The sequence below is a fragment of the Oncorhynchus mykiss genome, chromosome 11, assembly GCF_013265735.2.
Source record: "Oncorhynchus mykiss isolate Arlee chromosome 11, USDA_OmykA_1.1, whole genome shotgun sequence".
NCBI lineage: Eukaryota > Metazoa > Chordata > Actinopteri > Salmoniformes > Salmonidae > Oncorhynchus > Oncorhynchus mykiss.
The window spans coordinates 34,358,289-34,377,315 of NC_048575.1; the positions used below are offsets into that span (position 1 = coordinate 34,358,289).

Here is a 19,027-nt window from a genome sequence, read left to right on the forward strand (position 1 = left end):
ATTAAGTCTGACATTTCAAAGTCGAAACTTCAGAAATCTTTTTATACCTCAAATGCACTACAACTTTTACATTTAACAGGGCGATCAAATTAAGACCCTACATTGCATATACTGTATATTAACTTAAAATAGGAAACACATTTTCAGTATATTAACTTAAAATAGGAAAGGAAACACATTTTCAGATATTGCAGTCATACAGGTAAATTCAGCTTTGAAATGGGTGGAGTTAAAGTTATTTTGAAGACTCATGATGTTACCGCTTGAGAAGCTCAGTTTTCATGTAGGTGCCTGTTCGAGTCGAGAGAGTGGAGCTCGTATGTAAATGAAATAACGTAAGAACTCACTGAAGTTGCATGGAAGAGGATTGCCCGAACTCATGGCTCTTTCTCACCTATCTGAATTCTTCATGGAAATACAAATAATCACATTCTGACAAAGGCACCAATAAACGTTTGTCTTCGCAGTTTGAACAAAGGTAGGCTATTCATTCTCTTTCATGTTTTGTGCGCGTTTCTTCGCATTCGTAGATCAATTCAAACATGCGACCGTGCACTGTACCTCTTGAAACGTGCATGTTATGCGAATACGGTAGAATCTATGAATGCGCTCATTTAGCAATAGTTTGTATTCTAATGTTATTTTGTCTGAACCGTGGTGCATACTTGAACCAAGACAAGGAATGGTGGGTTATCAGGTGCTCACACGGCGGAATCGGATGTTGAAAAAGTTGGCACTTGAGTTTAATAATAAAGCTGGAACAAGCAATTTTCTGACGTTCTATTTTGGTTTTGTATTAATCATATTCATGCAAATGCAGGCTACGGAATAAATATTGTGGTGCGCTGGAGTTTCTCAATACCTTTATAACCGCAAGAGACGTGAGATCGGCATCATGCGGGCTGATATTGAATTGCTAAACACTGAGTGTACAAAACATTAGGAACTCTTACTCTTTCCATGAGACTGACCAGGTGAAAACTATGATCCCTTATTGATGTCATCAGTTAAATCAGTGTAGATTAAGGGGAGGAGACCGGTTAAATAATGATTTTTAAGCCTTGTGTATGTGCCATTCAGCGGGTGAACGTGCAAGGCAACATATTTAAGTGCTTTTGAACTGGGTAGGTGCCCAGCCTGGTCTCATAGACAAGACGTAACATAGAACATGTATATCCGGAAAAGCGAATTTAATATGTTATGTTTGGTACAGCAAACTTAACATGTGTAAATATTTGTATGAACATTAACACAAGGCCATACATGAATCTTTCACAAATCACCATCACTAGCCATAGTCATATGTACCATTTAATAGCATAACACAACAGGTTGCATGAACTGGAATGATACTACGCTCCCTCATGATTGCACAAAAAGAGCTGTCCATAAACCACACCCCAAAATATTCTAATGAGCTACCATCTCTACATATTAATTAGCGCTAAAAGAGGCCTTTTTTGTCCAATACTGATATATTCCTTATACCGATAACCAATATTTAACATTTTAGCGGCCTTTTAAGCATTCTAGTACAGTTAAATAGTTGAAACACACACACACACTGACCAAAAAGTTGTTTTGTTGGCATTTACATATGTCCCCATTACCAGTAAAACATACTGGTATCTATTTATTTCACTTACTTGCTGTTTTGGGTGTTCAAATGTTCAGTCGTTTCATTCTCAACCAGGATTTCATCATACATGTCAAGCAGTGAACTTTCAGCTCTGTCTGTCCGTGGCCTCTTCCGTCGTGGGTCCTCTTCCACGCCGCGCTCTGATCACTGTGTCCGTTTCCATCTTGTCCAGCTGTGTCTGTAACATTTCACGTAAACCTTGTCTGCATCGAAGTAGTAATGAGCATGGTGGCGACACAGTAAAGAGGCTCAGAGAGAATGCCACCGAATCGCTTGTTCACAGCCTCTAGTACAGTACTTTTGCAAGTTTTGATCCCACGGTCTGTGTCAGCAGTTTTGTTGAGCAGGTGTTTCAATGCCATGACAGAGGGTATCACGTCTGCTGCAGACGCAGTTGATGAGCTTAGTTCTCGAGTCCGTTTGGTCAAATGGAGCTAGGAGTGTGTTCATGTTTCCAAGTTTCAAACATTTTCTCAAATGCCATTGAAATGGCAGCAGCGGTATGAGAACCAGCACATTCTTGAGCGCGCACTACGGCTTTCCTCAGTACGAAATCCTCGTCGACCCACTGTGCTGTCAGACTCGGCATGCATGCCCACGGAGATGACATTGCGGGTCCAAATGTCAGCCGTGAAGCTAATAGCGGTGACGCCCATAGCAAGTAGCTCACGGATGTGCGTTTCAACAATACTGTGGGCCCGGGAGGGCAACATCTGAAAAATAGCGCCTACTTGGTTAGTGTGTACCGGGGCTCGAGGTGCTCGACCAGTCGGCGAAAGCCAACATCATCCACGACGGAGAACGGTTGGTTGTCAAGGGCAATGAATTATATTATCTTGGCGTTAATGGATTTCACCTTTTTGAGTTGTCTCGCTGAAACGTACTCTTTCAAATGACTGCTCGACTTAAACTTGTTTAGTTGTTGGACGTGTGCTCTTAGTTTTTTTTACTGCTTTTGTACTAAGTAGTCGCTGAACTTCTGGGGGCGATGCACTTTCAAATGAGTAATTAGGTTTGGGGGATTGAAAGATTTCACTTTCTCCCCTCCTCGGGAAATAACAGCAGCACAAATGTTGCCTATAGCCTTTTGGTTATCTTCCTTTGAAACTTCAAAATAGATCCACACAGCAGACATTGTGGGCTAGGTTAGGAATTCTGTGATGTACGTGCCGCACTGGCTTTTTCGTGGCGTCATTACTTCATCTACCTACATTTATATAGTTACACACGTCAGCTTTGACATCAGTTTTGACATCGGCGTAAAACTAGACACCGGGCCGATATGCTTACCGATATGCTTACCGATTTTATATCGTGCATCCCAACCACAAACCCTCTCATTCATCAACTATCACATCACAACTCTACCTTAGTCCGACATTTTACTGTTGTTCCGAAAAGCAGTGCAGACTAGAAAAACCACTAGCAGAGTGAAAAGCCACTAAGGCCATTCTCTCCCACACTACTGTTGTCACATCGTTGTCACATCGTTGTCCGGACAAGAAGAGCCTCAACCGTGGCTACGGTGCGGGATAGCCAAGCGGCAAGCACATACTTTGTACTCTCACTTTGGGTTGAGATTTCACAGGAGGGCTTTTTTTCAAGGTTAAACAGCGGTCAGGAAGATACCTCTCTGTGCACAGTGGAAGTGGATAACCCCGTACCGAATGACTCGCACTCAATTTCTCTCTCGCTCTCTCATTTCCAACAAAACCTGAGGGGTTTAATTTCCTCCTCTACTCATCCGGACTTTAAAGACCTAGATCCAAGGGAGATGAGAGAGCTGCCCACGGCCCCATCCTCTCCTCTGGGTGTTGGACGAGCACGCTTAACCACTCCTCTCCCCTCCCACACACTCCCATGCAAACACACACACACACACGCAGACAAACACACACACACACACACACTTCTCCCCATGAGGGAGCTGAGCTGTGACATGGCTGGCCACGGCTGGCCGGGTCCTCAGTGTGAGGGATAACAGCCGCCATGTTAAGACAGCTGTGTGGGCAGCCAGGCCAGGCCGCTCTACGTTACGCGATATACTGGATGGTTCTGACACAGTCGCAAGGTGGACACAAAATTACTTAGACGCAGATGTGGGGGGGGGGGGGAGGTCACATTACAGGTGGACACAAAATGACTTGAACACAGTTGCGTGGTGGACACATTGTGATTAGTAACCCCCTCTATTCCTTATGGATTGTTTTTGGTGGCAAAATAAACACTGTGAACAGCCTCTTGTGTGGCATGGTCTGCGGCACTAACCACTAGACCACACAGGCCAGGGTCTGTATATTTTCTTTGGAAGCTCCATGGGTTTACCACCTGTCACATTTGAGAATCACAATCCATAGAACTCATTGAGTGACTCATACCAGTGAGTATATCTTCTCCCTTCCCTCAGAGACTTGTGAAATACTTTATACAATGTTTGCAACATTTGGCCGATCCCTTGCATACCTCTCTCCCCAGGCTTCTGGCCCAGCTACACTGTTATTCCTTAACTCCAAGGTCACCTAGATAACAGTGGCACAGTGAGAAGCAGCTCTCTCTCTCTCTCTCTCTGGCTGGAATTTGTGATCATCCACTGAAAGCGAAATAAATGCTTCCATTTTTTTTTTTACTTTAACTCTAACACGAACAACATGCAGGAAAAAGTTGAAATGTGATTTTATTCACTCGGGGATTTTCAGAGTTGGAGTGTGTACTATGTTCTTCAGATGTTTTATTGCTGTGTTACATATTTAATAACGTGAATGTACGGTCAACAGAGATGATGTAATAGTTTGGAATCTAGGTCCCTTACAGAAGTCTTACACGATTTCAAGTCTACTATGCTGTAATGCTAAGTTCGTTATGACACTGAAATGTCAACGGACTGGTTAAAACCAACCATATTGGATATATATTTAGACTTTCTCCCCAAAGCTTAGAGTGAGACAATTCTTATCCCTCCAAAACCCTCTAACTGAGATACTGTGGTATTTTCATAAAGAGACATGTCATGGCTCTAATTCCTGTGTGTCTCAATTCACACAATCACCTCAGTGTAGCAGGTGTCTGTCCAGACATCTGTTTTTAATCAGCCCCTCTCAGCAGTCTCAACGGCTGTCAGAACAGGAGGCAGGAGCTGAGGCTATTTAATGGTTTCTGCTCAGGTCCTCTCCAGCCACTCCTCCACAAGTGAGTGGCGCTTTCAGATCTGAATGACTCCTTGGACTGAAACAAACGACAGCCGCAGGGCTTGAGGAGTTAACGACAGACACGTGCAGACCTGCCGTCCCGGGAGGTGGAGGGTGTTAAAGTGGAGCCTGGAGGTTTGGGGTTGATGGGATGCTGAGGGGACAAGTGACCCATAGATTGGCGCCGTGCCTGGGGTTTAATCCTGAGGGAAAGGGGGGTGACGGGGGGGACAGGATGAGGGCTGTGGAATAAGCCTTTTTGACAGACCAGACCTGATAACACCCCTAGACAGACAACAGTCTTTACACACACAAGTCTCAAAATGCACACATGGAAATCAGAGTGGTTCAGCTAATCTGGCCAGCTAATCTTCTGATGTAGCAGGATTCTCTGGTATGATACACAACAGCATTGTTTGCAGAGGCGTAGTTTACTTACAACACAAGTCTGAGTCACACTGGAAGTCAACATATAATTGTTGTTATTAGACGGGTTTTTGTTCTGATTCACCTCTGTCAGAATCGCTGATAACTGACATTTTATTTCACCTTTAAGTAACCAGGTAGGCTAGTTGAGAACAAGTTCTCATTTACAACTGCAACCTGGCAAAGCAGTGCGACACAAACAACAACACAGAGTTACACATGGAATAAACAAGTGTACAGTCAATAACACAATAGAAAAAAAAGAAAGTCTATATACAGTGTGTGCAAATGGCGTGAGGAGTTAAGGCAATAAATAGGCCATAATAGCGAAGTAATTACAATTTTAGAAAATTAACACTGGAGTGATAGATGTGTAGATAACGATGTGCAAGTAGAAATAATGGTGTGCAAAAGAGGAGAAAAGTCAATAAAAACAATATGGGGATGAGGTAGGTAGATTGGATGGGCTATTTACAGATGGGCTATGTACAGCTGCAGCGATCGGTTAGCTGCTCAGATAGCTGATGTTTAAAGTTAGTGAGGGAAATATAAGTCTCCAGCTTCAGCGATTTTTGTAATTGGTTCCAGTCACTGGCAGCAGAGAACTGGAAGGAAAGGCGGCCAAAGGGGGTGTTGGCTTTGGGGATGACCAGTGAGAAATACCTGCTGGAACGCGTGCTATGGGTGGGTGTTATCGTGACCAGTGAGCTGAGATAAGGCGGAGCTTTACCTAGCAAAGACTTATAGATGACCTGGAGCCAGTGGGTCTGGCGACGAATATGTAGCCAGGGCCAGCCGATGAGAGCATACAGGTCGCAGTGGTGGGTAGTATATGAGGCTTTGATGACAAAACAGATGGCACTGTGAAAGACTGCATCCAGTTTCCTGAGTAGAGTGTTTGAGTCGTCAAGGATCGGTAGGATAGTCAGCTTTACGAGGGTATGTTTGGCGGCGTGAGTGAAGGAGGCTTTGTTGTGAAATAGGAAGCCAATTCTAGATTTAGTTTTGGATTGAGAGTAGTGATGCTAGTCGGGCGGGTGCAAACGGTTGAAAAGCATGCATTGAGTTTTAATTGCGTTTAAGAGCAGTTGGAGGCCACGGAACGAGTGTTGTATGGCATTGAAGCTCGTTTGGAGGTTTTTTAACACAGTGTCCAAAGAAGGGCCAGATGTATACAGAATAGTGTCGTCTGCGTGGAGGTGGATCAGGGAATCACCCGCAGCAAGAGCGACATCGTTGATATATACAGAGAAAAGAGTCGGCCCGAGAATTGAACCCTGTGGTACCCCCATAGAGACTGCCAGAGGTCCGTACAACAGGCCCTCCGATTTGACACACTGAACTCTTTCTGAGAAGTAGTTGGTGAACCAGGCGAGGCAGTCATTTGAGAAACCAAGGCTGTTGAGTCTGCCGATAAGAATACGGTGATTGACAGAGTCGAAAGCCTTGGCCAGGTCGATGAAGATGGCTGCACAGTACTGTCTTTTATCGATTGCGGTTATGATATCGTTTAATACCTTCAGCGTGACTGAGGTGCACCCATGACTAGCTCTGAAACCAGATTGCACAGAGGAGAAGTTACAATGGGATTCGAAATGGTCAGTCTTCTTGTGGAGTGCAACGAGAGGGAGGCAGGTCATTATTGCATTCGACTAGTTAACTGTAAGATTGGATCCCCCGAGCTGACAATTGGAAAATCTGTCGTTCTGCCCCTGAACGAGGCAGTTAAACCCACCGTTCCTAGGCCGTCATTGAAAATAAGAATGTGTTCTTAACTGACTTGCCTAGTTAAATAAAGATTAAATAAAGGTGTAAAAAAAATCAGATTGTTATGAACTTGAAATCGGCCCTAATAATTGGCCATTCCGATTAATCAGTCGACCTCTACACACAACAGTTCCATGATGACTGAAACACAACCGTGGGATGAACGAGTGACACATTTCCGGCCAAGAGCGGTCCATTTAAAATGAATTAATTCTACCCTTTCCCTGCAAGTGTCATCAGAAATGTCCACTTTATTTGAGGGCTGAGGGGCGAGGGTGTCTTTTTAATTGTTTGAATTTAGAGGTCGACCGATTTTATCATTTTTCGATACCGATTATTGGAGGACCAAAAAAAGCCGATACCATAATTAATCGGCAGAATTTATTTTCCATTTTATTTTTTATTTTTTATTATTATTTTTTCAAGTTATTTTTTGTAATAATGACAATTACAACAATACTGAATGAACAATGAGCACTTTTTTTATTTAACTTCATATAATACATAAATAAAATCTATTTAGTCTCAAATAAATAATGAAACATGCTCAATTTGGTTTAAATAATGCGAAAACACAGTGTTGGAAAAGAAAGTAAAAGTGGAATATGTGCCATGTAAAAAGCTACCCTTTTAAGTTCCTTGCTCATAACATGAGAACATATGAAAGCAGGTGGTTCAATATTCCCAGTTCTTCAATATTCCCGGTTAAGAAGTTTTAGGTTATAGGTATTACAGTGAGGGGGAAAAAGTATTTGATCCCCTGTTGATTTTGTACGTTTGCCCACTGATGAAGAAATGATCAGTCTATAATTTTAATGGTAGGTTCATTTGAACAGTGAGAGACAGAATAACAACAAAAAAATCCAGAAAAACCCATGTCAAATATGTTATAATTTGATTTGCATTTTAATGAGGGTAACAAGTATTTGACCTGCAAAGCATGACTTAGTACTTGGTGGCAAAACCCTTGTTGGCAATCAGAGGTCAGACGTTTCTTGTAGTTGGCCACCAGGTTTGCACACATCTCAGGAGGGATTTTGTCCCACTCCTCTTTGCAGATCTTCTCCAAGTCATTAAGGTTTCGAGGCTGACGTTTGGCAACTCGAACCTTCAGCTCCCTACCTTATTGGGCAATTCTGTTATTTGTTTACGTTGTGTTTGAGTTCATATTTCATTCCCAATCTCATATGGATGAATGAGTCATGTTTTGGATACTGGCTGAGCACCAGTATCAGTTGTCACTGGAGAAGATCTGTCTGTCGATTACAGGTTCTCTCTCCAGCAGGTTGTGTGTGTGTGTGTGTGTGATAGAAAGAGCTTGAGTCGTGAGTTTAGTGTACTGGAATATCAGTGTGTGTGTGCTGGAGTTGTGAGTGTAGTGCGGTGTAGTATCTGATATAACTGCTTATAGGCACAGGTCAAAGAGAAAACAATGCTGGGGTCAATGGTGCGCAAGGAGCATGCACGTAAAGGGCAAAGAACACAGGAACAGATGGAGGAGAGTGATAGGAGGACATGATGATGATGGGCAACTGTAGAGTTGAAAGGAGCGATATTTTCCCTATTTGCATGGGTCAATCAAACAAATCCAGGTCTGATAAGATTGTCTGAACCTTGTGTGTTGCTGTGCGTGTGTGTGTGCATGCCGGGATTACAGGAGGTAAAAACGCACATGAAAGAGAGATGAACATTTGCTTAAGTAATGTCAAATCTAATGAAAAGTTCCGTGTGTGACTAAGAGTGTGTTTGTGCGATTGTGTGTGTTTGTTCGTGCCGCTGTGTTGCCCGCCCACCTCTCCCTCTCCTTTGGGAGGTGGAGGATCATTTGGTGTGGGTAGAGTAAAGGGGTGTGAGTGGTCCCCAGTAAGCGTTTCACTAGACACTTTAATAATGGGGATCAGGGCCCTGCGACTCTTCCGCACTCTGAAGAAACTACACCTCGCCTCTGTCCCAAATGGCACCCTATTCCATTTATGGGTGGACTACTTTTGACCTTTGAGGCCTGGTCAAAAGTAGAGCACTTACACAGGGAGTAGGGTGCCATTTGCGGGCGCACCCATTGTGACTTACCCTCAGACGTTAACTTAACTATGAGAGAATGTGGGAGATGTGATGCTAAGAAGACTTTACTTAAGAAATTACTTAAGTAACAGGTGGTATCTCACATTTCTTGTTACCTTCTCCCGTTTCTTCGCTATGATGTATTATATTCAGACAGAGATGGGGAAAGAACTATCTTGTTACAATTACAAAATGTTACCAATGGATCAAAATAAAATACAAAACACTATTTTGTGTATATATATTTTTTTAATTCTTTGAAATACAAAATACATTTAACTACACGCCTTCACAACAACCACATTCTTATTAACAAAAAAAAAAAACGTATATGTTGTTGTTTATATACCTTAGTTGAATTCCCTGACTGTAAGTCACTCTGGATAAGAAGGTCTGCTAAACAACCAAAATGTACAAATGAACATTTACAAAGCACACTGGGTCCATATTATTTTAAAGAAGTATTTAAATACATATTTCAAATCCATGTAACAGAAATACTGTGTGTGTGTGTGTGTGTGTGTGTGTGTGTGTGTGTGTGTGTGTGTGTGTGTGTGTGTGTGTGTGTGTGTGTGTCCTGAGAGAAGAAGCAGCTCCGTGGGTTCGTGGACAGATAAGGATTTATTTTATTCTCTGAGAACTTCTTACCACAGGCTCTGAGCCATATTCTCATCTTCACAATCATCAGATATACACAGAGTGGCTCAAATTAGACCTGACTGTTATACAGGCCAGGACAAACTCTCTGGAAGAGAGTGTGTTCTCTGTGTGTGTGCGGGTGTGGATCCCCTTAGAATGAAACCCAGCAGAGCTGTTATTACGGGAAAGCCGGAAGCGTCAGAAGGGATAAATCATACTCGGAGTACTAATGTTATGACATTAAAGAACAAGTCTAGACAGGACGTGATGCCAGAGCTCTGTCAGCAAATACTTTGTGTGTGGACAGGACAGTAATGGGTAAATGATCTGTTAAGACCTGGGTAGCCCAGACCTGTTAAACTCAATCCCAAAATTGCGTGACAGTTACAGGCACCAGCACAAAACAGAACCAGTAAAGCAAGCGTGCAAGGCATTCCATGACCAACAACCTCGTGTTATTTCCAACTTTTTTATTTATTTTCTTTTCGCTTTTCCAACGTTTATCTTCTGATGTAATCACCTGTAACTTAAATGCTGTGCAACATAACTCTTGAATTTCACGTGATCACAGGCGTTTCACATGTGATCTCGTGCAAAAGCAACCTGTGATACTATGAAAGTACACGTGAAAACATGTCTTCGGTGTGAAATAAATGTGACATGGCGATGCAAAATTTCAACACGCGATGGCATGAAACTACACGTGACAACATTTGATACATTTTTCATACGTGAAAATGCAATTGCACATGTGAGAATGAGATTTTCACATGTGAACATTTTTCACGTGAAAATGCTGCTCACATGTGAACTCTAAATGTAACATGTGAACAACTGACCTCGCATGTATGTCTCTTATGTTTTCACATGTGAAACTGCACATTTCCTGTTTTTTTAAAAAACATTTTTACAGGAAGTAATGAAATGGCATGGGGGTTTTAAGTTAAGTGGTACGCTGTTCAGCTAAAATATTGTAAACATCTTTAATCAATCTGATTACATTTGACATGATCACTTAGTGCTGACCTTTCAATATGACCCCAGCTGGGATTTGATCTCTCACAACCTTGGGCCACAAAGTCTGTAGAATACAAAGTCCCCTACAGATTCATTACCTATAATACATCTCTGCACTTAGCAAAATAGTGCCATCTGCACTGCTATTTAAGTTAGCAAATAATCTGACTATTCTCTCATCATTAATTTAATTTTCATCAATTTGAGGGTTTTCTGTATAGTTTAATGTTGTTGGGGAATAATGTTACTCCTGAATCACCATGATGAATACAATACAATATTTTATTTCTTGAGTGTATTTTTTAAAGATTTACTTTGAAGATGGACCGTCTGAGTTGTCGTTAGGGTCTATGTCCCATGCTGCGAGGGGAGAGACCAGGGGTGGATTGGGACCAGAAATCGGCCAAGGCATTTCTAATACGCCAGGCCATTTTCTTTCCTAGAGGCCCCCATTTATTATCCAAATAATGATTATTCTGTGCAACAAAAAAATTATATTTAGACTGTCGCTCTTGGCTAAAGATGGACTGGTCCACCTGGCATTTTCCCAAACTGCCCTATGGCTAGTCTGTTTCTCAGAGACACTGATTTAAGTTTTACCAGTATTACCAGTGAGGTTTAGCCTAGCAGGCTGAGGTCTTATCTGTTCTGGGGACCGGTGTCATCTTTCTGTCTTCTTCCAGCCCTCATGAGATGTGAGGCTGTAAACACCAAAGGGGATTGGGGACATTTCAGAGCTATTCATTTGATCTAAAACACACTGTCAAACTTGTAAATCGATTTACTGCTCCCAGATAAATCTTGTCTCGGTGCACAAAGATATAATTTTTTTCAATGCATGACTTAGAGCTAAACATTTTTTTTTAAATGTGTTGATTTTGATTAGTGTGTTTTGTGTGTGCGCGTCATACGCACATGCGTATGTGGTTGCCCTGGTTACACACACACACACACACACCCACATCCCTTGACTGCTCTCCCCTGACACTGTGGTGGTGATAGAACTTTGATGTGAGTTTTATCCTGGGCAAGCTGGACTGGGAGTCACGACCATCCTTCTATCCAGTCTGGGGGAGAACAGAACAGAACAGTGGGGCTGGAATAACAGCAGGATGTGTGTGTTCAGCAGACCAGGGGAGTTTCCACTAGACTAGGATATGGGAAGCTCTGCAGGAGGGAGATAATCGTTGTGCTGGTAATTCACTGTAAATATCTTCTATTCTATTAAATGCCTTCAAATCTGGAGGGAAGTATTTAATCTATTTAATTCTGCTTATGATCAGGAATGTGACTATGATGACTGGGCATGTATGCCTCTTTATGTACATATTGATTCAGTATTTGTAGTAAGTTGGTCGGATGAACAAGCAACTGAGCGACACTGTATTGATTGCCACAGCGCATTGTAATAATATGTGAACTTTCAGAACGTCAACGTTCTGTAAATCTCCAACCCTCCATTTGCATCACTCGTAGGAGTACGTTTGGCTCGTGAAAGTACGGTAGTCTGAGTTTGTTGTCAGCGAGCCCTCTATGTTTGTGTGCTCAGGCTAATATGTTTTGTATAGGCTCTCTCAGTGCAGGCACACGGAGGTCTGTTTGTGAGTCTGAGGTCTGCCTGAGTGAATGTAATCGAATGGCTGGGCCAAATCAGTGGTGCACATTTCAAAGTTGCTGAAACCGATTGAACGTAGGTTCTGGGAAGGTCAATGGACCTGTCATCATGTGCTCTCATATGGTTTGTTTTTTTTGCGTCCCAAATGGCACCCTATTCCCTTTTGCCCAAAAGTAGTGCGCTACATCTTTTTTTTTGTGCACTACAAAAAGGATGCCCTTTTATGTGATGCAGTCCATCTCTGGCTAGAGGGATTTCACAGCTAAACCCTCGTTTGAACGTTGCCACTATCTCTTTCCCAGGCTCTGGATCTATTATGACTGTACAACAGTAGGCTAAATAAGGTAGCTACTCCTACCTCTGAATTTGTCAGCGTGAGCTTTATCTGCTTTGACTGCAACTCTTGCTACAACTATTCATTTTTGTTCATGTTTTTTTCCATTAACCTATTTTTTAAATGTATATTTTACAACTTTGCTGCTGCATACACATACATTGATACATGATACTTTTATATCCAGCAATCACGTAACAATAATTCATTTATTGATGACAGGGCGTAGGAATTCTAAATGCCGTAATGTGTCTGACATACCGTAATGTGTCTGTTACAGTGTAAGTCTGATATGTCTGTTTTGACTACAGTTATTACCTAATAAAAATATATATTTATCGCCGACAGAGAGTAAATATGAATTTGATATGCCGTAATGTGCAACCACCGTGCAATCCGCCTCGAGTCCATAGATTATAGCCCTTCTCAATGGAACGCGTGATTGGCTTTGATTGTTGATACTGTAAAGTCGACCCCTTTTAACAAACCGATTAGCTTGGTCTGTCCAGCCCCAGGCAGGCAGTCTGTCTGAAGGTCATGAGATGATTTTGGAGGGAGGGGGATTAGAGGTGGAGTGTGGTATGAGAGGGGTTAGGGAGGGGGACACAGCCATAATCAATGGGAATGGATGACAAGGGGATACTAGTGTATAATGTTATTAACACTAGTGCACTACTTTTCACCAGAGCCCTGTAGGCACTACCCAGGGAATAGGGTGCCATTTGGGACACAGCCTGGATGATACAAAAGACCGTGAAGAGTTGGAGACCCACAGACAGACACGAGGACACTGAATGCGCTGAGCAGAAAATGGAGCCTTCTCTGAGATGATCTGGGAATTCAAACCACAGCCTTTAGAGTAGTAAACCAATGCCATGTCTGTTTGGTGGTGAACCGTAAAGTAACAGATCTTGCATTCTTCCTCGTCAGGTGTTCAGCAAAAACTCCGGACCCCAATTTTGGACCATAAAGTGGCTTACAATATCCAGCTGAACATCTATCCTTTTGTTGCTGGGTCACGCAGGCATACGGATAAACCTGTCCAATCTGAGGAGCCACTCTGTTAACACACAGATATACAGTTAGGGTTAGAGAGGGTGGTTCGACAGTGTGTCTTGCTGTCTTCACACGGTGTACAGGGCAGCATGTAGAAGTACAGTACGCAGGCAGAGTGTACACGGTTAAGGGACTCCAGATGTGATACTCATACAGATCAGGCCAGTTAATTACACGGGGCTAAGGGATGGTCCTCTCTCGCGCGCTCTCTCTCTCTCTCTCCTCCTCTCCTCAGGGAGCCAACACAATTAGCATCTTAAGTGAAAAGGCTTGCTGACATCACCAGTGTGGGGGCTAAACCATGATGAGCTTCTGTTTCCTGGCAGAAGTCCACACTCTGCCAAGTTTGGCGAGAGAAAGACCTAGATGCCGACTAGACGGAGTAAATGGTCTCATTCGACTCTTAAAATGAGGAATTGAGAACAATTCCTTGACATTAGATCAATTTAACTTTGTCTATTTCTATTTCTGTGCTGCACAACCTGAAGCATGAAGCGCTCTTAAGCAAAGACTCGGAAACATTACTTGTGAAGTTGCTTCTGTTTTGCAGAAATCAGCCCAGCCCCCTGGCAGCCATGGCTATATTTTCCATAAAGTGTTCTATGTCTGCCACTATCTTTTGATAGAAGCAGTGATTATTTTTAAATATCACAATTCATTTTAATCACCACGTCTCAGCACTGTACTATACCTCTGATCATCTGTCTGAAACCAAGACGCCACAGCCATAATGATGTTTAGACAATGGGGCGGCAGGTATCCTAGTGTTTAGCGCGTTGGGCCAGCAACTGGAAGGTTGCTGGATCGAATCCCCGAGCTGACGAGGTAAAAATCTGTCGTTCTGCCCCTGAGCAAGGCAGTTAACCCACTGTGCGCTGAAGACGTGGATGTTGATTATGGCAGCCCCCTGCCTCTCTGATTCAGATTGGTTGGGTTAAATGCCGAAGACACATTTCAGGTGAATACATTCAGTTGGACAACAATGGTGTGGAATTTTTCTTATTTCTTGACTTTTCATCCATCCGTTTTTGTGGTATCTGCTCGTTTGTGAATCCAGGAAATGTACCTAAATTGTATGCAAAAGTAACCTGATTTGACACTCGTGAAAATCTTTCAAGGCTCGAAAGACAGTAGAGACACACACACACGCGTAACCAGTGTGAAATGGCTAGCTAGTTAGCGGTGCGCGCAAGTAGCGCTTCAATCACTCGCTCTGAAATCTTGAAGTTGTTTCCCTTTCAAGGGCTGCATCTTTTGTGGAGCGATGGGTAACAATCCTTCGTGGGAGGCAGTTGTTGATGTGTTCAGAGGGTCCATGGTTCAAGCCCAGGTCGGAGCGAGGAGAGGGACGGACGCAACACTGTTATGCACACAAAGTAAAATGCTACTCTATAATAACTCATATAGCAGCCAAACCGTTTATACATTTGACGGAGAATAATAAAGGCATTTTAAGGGATGTATTCAATGAGTATAACAAAACAGACATCAAACACCCAATGGGGCGGCAGGTAGCCTAGTGATTAGAGCGTTGGGCCAGTAACCGAAAGGTTGCAGGTTTTGAATCCCAGAGCTGACAAGGTAAAAATCTGTCAAGGCAGTTAACCCACTGTTCCCCTGGTGCCGTGGATGTCGATAATGGCAGCCCCCTGCACCTCTCTGATTCAGAGGGGTTGTGTTAAATGCAGAAGACACATTTCCCCCCCCCCCCTCCTTTCTGCAATGGACACCACCTCTGGAAAGAATACCATTTTGGAAATGTAAAAGTGAACAATGGCGAAACTGCAACTAAAAGGCACGCTGGATCTTTTATTAAAGACTTTGAAAACAGAACATGCTCTCTCAGAGTAGTAAATTGTATAACGTGTAGGAGCAATATCCAATTACCTTGGTAAAGTCGTAACATTCCGACCGAATGCGTTTTGATTAATTTGTTCCCGACGGCCATAATCATTGTCATCTTGTGTGTCACTTTTACTGTACCTGTATCAAACGTGTTCACTTCTCCGTGCCACACACTCTGTAAGTGACCCACATAGAATGATATGACTGCCTACTCAGTGCTGAAATAGTAGGTGTGCTCTACGGTGACCATTGACTGTCATCGCTAACTAAACCACACACGGTGACATGTGGAATTTAGGTCTAACTCCCCAGCCGTGACCGGATCAATGTGTGGTCGATGTGTCTTAACAGCAGGTTGGTGGTTGTAATCGGATTTTAAACCGTGATTTTTACACGTCTAGGCCACGACAGGAAGTGGTTTCTGCTGGGATAGGAAGTGGCTTTTCTGTGATAGAGGGGTGACAAATGGAGTGCCTGCCAGGGAGGGTGGGAGGGACAGAGGGAGAGAGGTTATGTGTGTGTGCGTGTGCGCATGTGTGAAAGAGAGAGAAGGAGGATAACTTGCCAAGCTCAACCAATAGACGACACCTCATTTTGGTGTTGATGTGTAAACTTTATTACCACCATCGGCAGGGAGCCTCTCTCTCCATCTTGCTCCGTATGTATTCTACCACATGTGACTGTATGTTTTTAACACCGCCAGGTTTTCAGAGCAGCCTGGTACTGTATTCACCTCAACATAATTGGTTACACTCATAAATAATTACTTTTCACTCATAAATAATTCCAAATCAGTTCAAATTACCGAGCGTGCTCCTTGGTTTCGGATGACACATCAACTGAACTTGGCCCTCCATGTGACTGTCTCATCATGGGCCATGCATACAAGGACCTTACCTTTCTACTCACGACACAATTGAGTTGTAGTGCTCGGGTCATCAGAACTGCGTCCCAAATGGCCGCCTATTCCCTATATAGTGCACTACTTTTGACCAGGGCCGTATGGGAATAGGCTGCCATTTGGGATGCCGCCCCAGATATACCCAGAGGATGCTGCTGCAATGTCAGGTGACCGGTCACTCCTGTGGTGATGACACTGAAGGTGACATGTCTCATCCACTCAACGATGTCATCTGAATAATAATGGTGGTGTGGAGGGTGATGGCTATAAAAACAATCATACAGCTATTAATAGCAAAGGATTAGCAGACTATAGTTTGTTGGCTCTATTGGAAAGCAGATACAGTATAATCTAAAAAAAAACACAGTTCTGTTCAAATTGCTGCCTTGTTTCTTGACATGTTTGATGACCATCTCACCTCTCCCTTTCCCCACGTCCTCTTTCTCTCTCTCTCTCTCTCTCTCTCTCTCTCTCTCTCTCTCTCTCTCTCTCTCTCTCTCTCTCTCTCTCTCTCTCTCTCTCTCTCTCTCTCTCTCTCTCTCTCTCACCTCTCTCTCACCTCTCTCTCTCTCTCTTCATTCCATCAGTCCTTACAGGGCATGTTGTCTTCTCTCCACTCTGAGCTTGACATTCAGAGGTACTTGCTGAAAATCCAATTTCCCCACACAGTTAGTCTGATTTTTATCTTATCTGCATCATGCCTGGGCGTGTGACTGTCTGCATCCCAGCTAACCTGTCTGTCAGGGTTGGGATCAATTTTAATTGAAGGCAGTCAATTCAGGAAGAAAACTGAAATTCCAATTCAATGATTGGAAAGAAAAAAAAATGTCAATGACTTCTCAATAAACTGAAAAGGAGAAGCTATTTATATCAAAATTGTCATTGTGTGTGCACCTGGGTGTGTCCTCAGAACTGTTAGCTTGATAAAGGGCTCTCGGTGTGCTGACCTCTCAATGCTAGTCAAACTGTCACCCTGGCACAGATAACCTTACAATACTACCAGGCTTCTCAATGAGCTCCACAGCCTTTAGCACTCTGCCAGGCCCACAGGACTGTCTGCCTGGTGAACTCATTAGTGGCTTTAATCAGCCTTGCTACACCTTTTCCCTTGGTTGTTGTGCAAAGCTTGAAAAATAACTCTGACCGGAAGAATAAAAAAAAAATTTGCGCTGGAGTTATTTTATATTTTTTCTACGATGTCGATTTTGGGGCTGTAACTACCTGCACCACAAGTGAGAAAAGCGTGTGTTTGTGTGTGTGTTAACCCTTCACTTCTCAAGTTGTGTGAAGCTTGTCAAAAGAGAAACGCATTATTATTACGTGATAAGGCCTAGGGACCATTTCGTATTTTTTTTGCAACTGCGACATGGAAAATCATAGTGTGTGTGCAATATAGTGGGGTGTGTCATGCTATATAGTGGGGTGTGTCATGTTTGCCTCATCTCACCTTATCTGTATAGTCCTGCGAAAATCACTGCCTGCTCCACATTAGTCAATGGGCCGAGGGGGATACCCCAGCGCAACCAAATTACTGCCCTCCTCTTCCATTTTTAGCAACTGTGCCATGGAAAATTATGGTGTGTGTGTGTGTGCTTGTGTGACATAACCTATAACAGGCAGTGTCTGTCTGCAATCTGCACTGATGCAAACAATTGACACCCAAATAGACTTGAATGCATGACTAGAATGTCACACAATGGCACTGGGCTTTTCACTGTGTTCATGTTGTAGTTAAAAAGCTTGTCTTTTGTCTTAAACACTTAAAATAATTAACACTAGTGTTTGGTTCAGATGGCTTTGTTGGTTAAAGAATGGTGCTTGCAACACAGAGTTATGGTGGGTTTGATTCCTGCATGTGACACTGGCACATAGCTTAGGGAAATTGTGTTTCAGTTTGTGTAAGGTTCCTATGTAGGGCTGCAAAATTCCAGTAACCTTCCCAGAATACATTTTGAGGGGGACCTTTTGGGAAAGTTACCGGAATTTTTTACAACCCTTTTCCTGTGTATTGTGACCCCCTCTTGAACCTCTTTCTCCTCTTCTCCCTTATAGAGCAGAAGCCCTAAACACGGCCTTAGCAGCTCCAGTGTAGGGGACCAGGCTGAGCACCTCTCCCTGGCCTCCCTGGAGTCTCTGGACACCATGTCAGAGGCTGATGCCCCCACCACTTTCACCAGAGGCAGCCGCTCCCGCGCCAGCCTGCCCGTAGTGCGCTCCACCAACCAGACCAGGGACCGCTCACTAGGTAGGGGACCACAACATGGCCACACTGTGTTTTGATGCTATTAACCACAACTACACCAAGGACTGCTTCACACACACAGATAGACACAGCTTGCATAACCCAGCCTGGCTCTCTTTAAAAAAACACACACACACACACTTTCCGAACATTTCACCAGCAGCATTTTAATTTACCAGACATTTGAGAAATGTGATGGACCCACATGTATAGGGTACTTAACCTGATTAGGGCGTCCACCCACGGTGCTCAGAATGACAGATGTCACATTTAGATTATGGTTCTGCATCTTAACGGAAC

The 19,027-nt window shown here is 43.2% G+C and overlaps 1 protein-coding gene across 17 annotated transcripts in view; it reads left to right on the forward strand.

Annotated features, from left to right (window-relative positions):
- LOC110535604 (sickle tail protein homolog) overlaps positions 1-19,027 on the forward strand; it is a 243,719-nt gene that overhangs the window by 174,450 nt on the left and 50,242 nt on the right. For 12 of the 17 annotated variants that reach the window (XM_036935332.1, XM_021620705.2, XM_021620700.2 and 9 more), the window contains exons 3-4: positions 17,073-17,153; positions 18,538-18,730. In XM_036935332.1, coding sequence (XP_036791227.1) covers positions 17,073-17,153; positions 18,538-18,730 — 274 coding nt within the window. Of the gene's footprint in view, positions 1-222; positions 479-17,072; positions 17,154-18,537; positions 18,731-19,027 lie in introns of those variants that run through there. The other 5 variants (XM_021620697.2, XM_021620698.2, XM_021620706.2 and 2 more) reach the window with 4 other exon arrangements.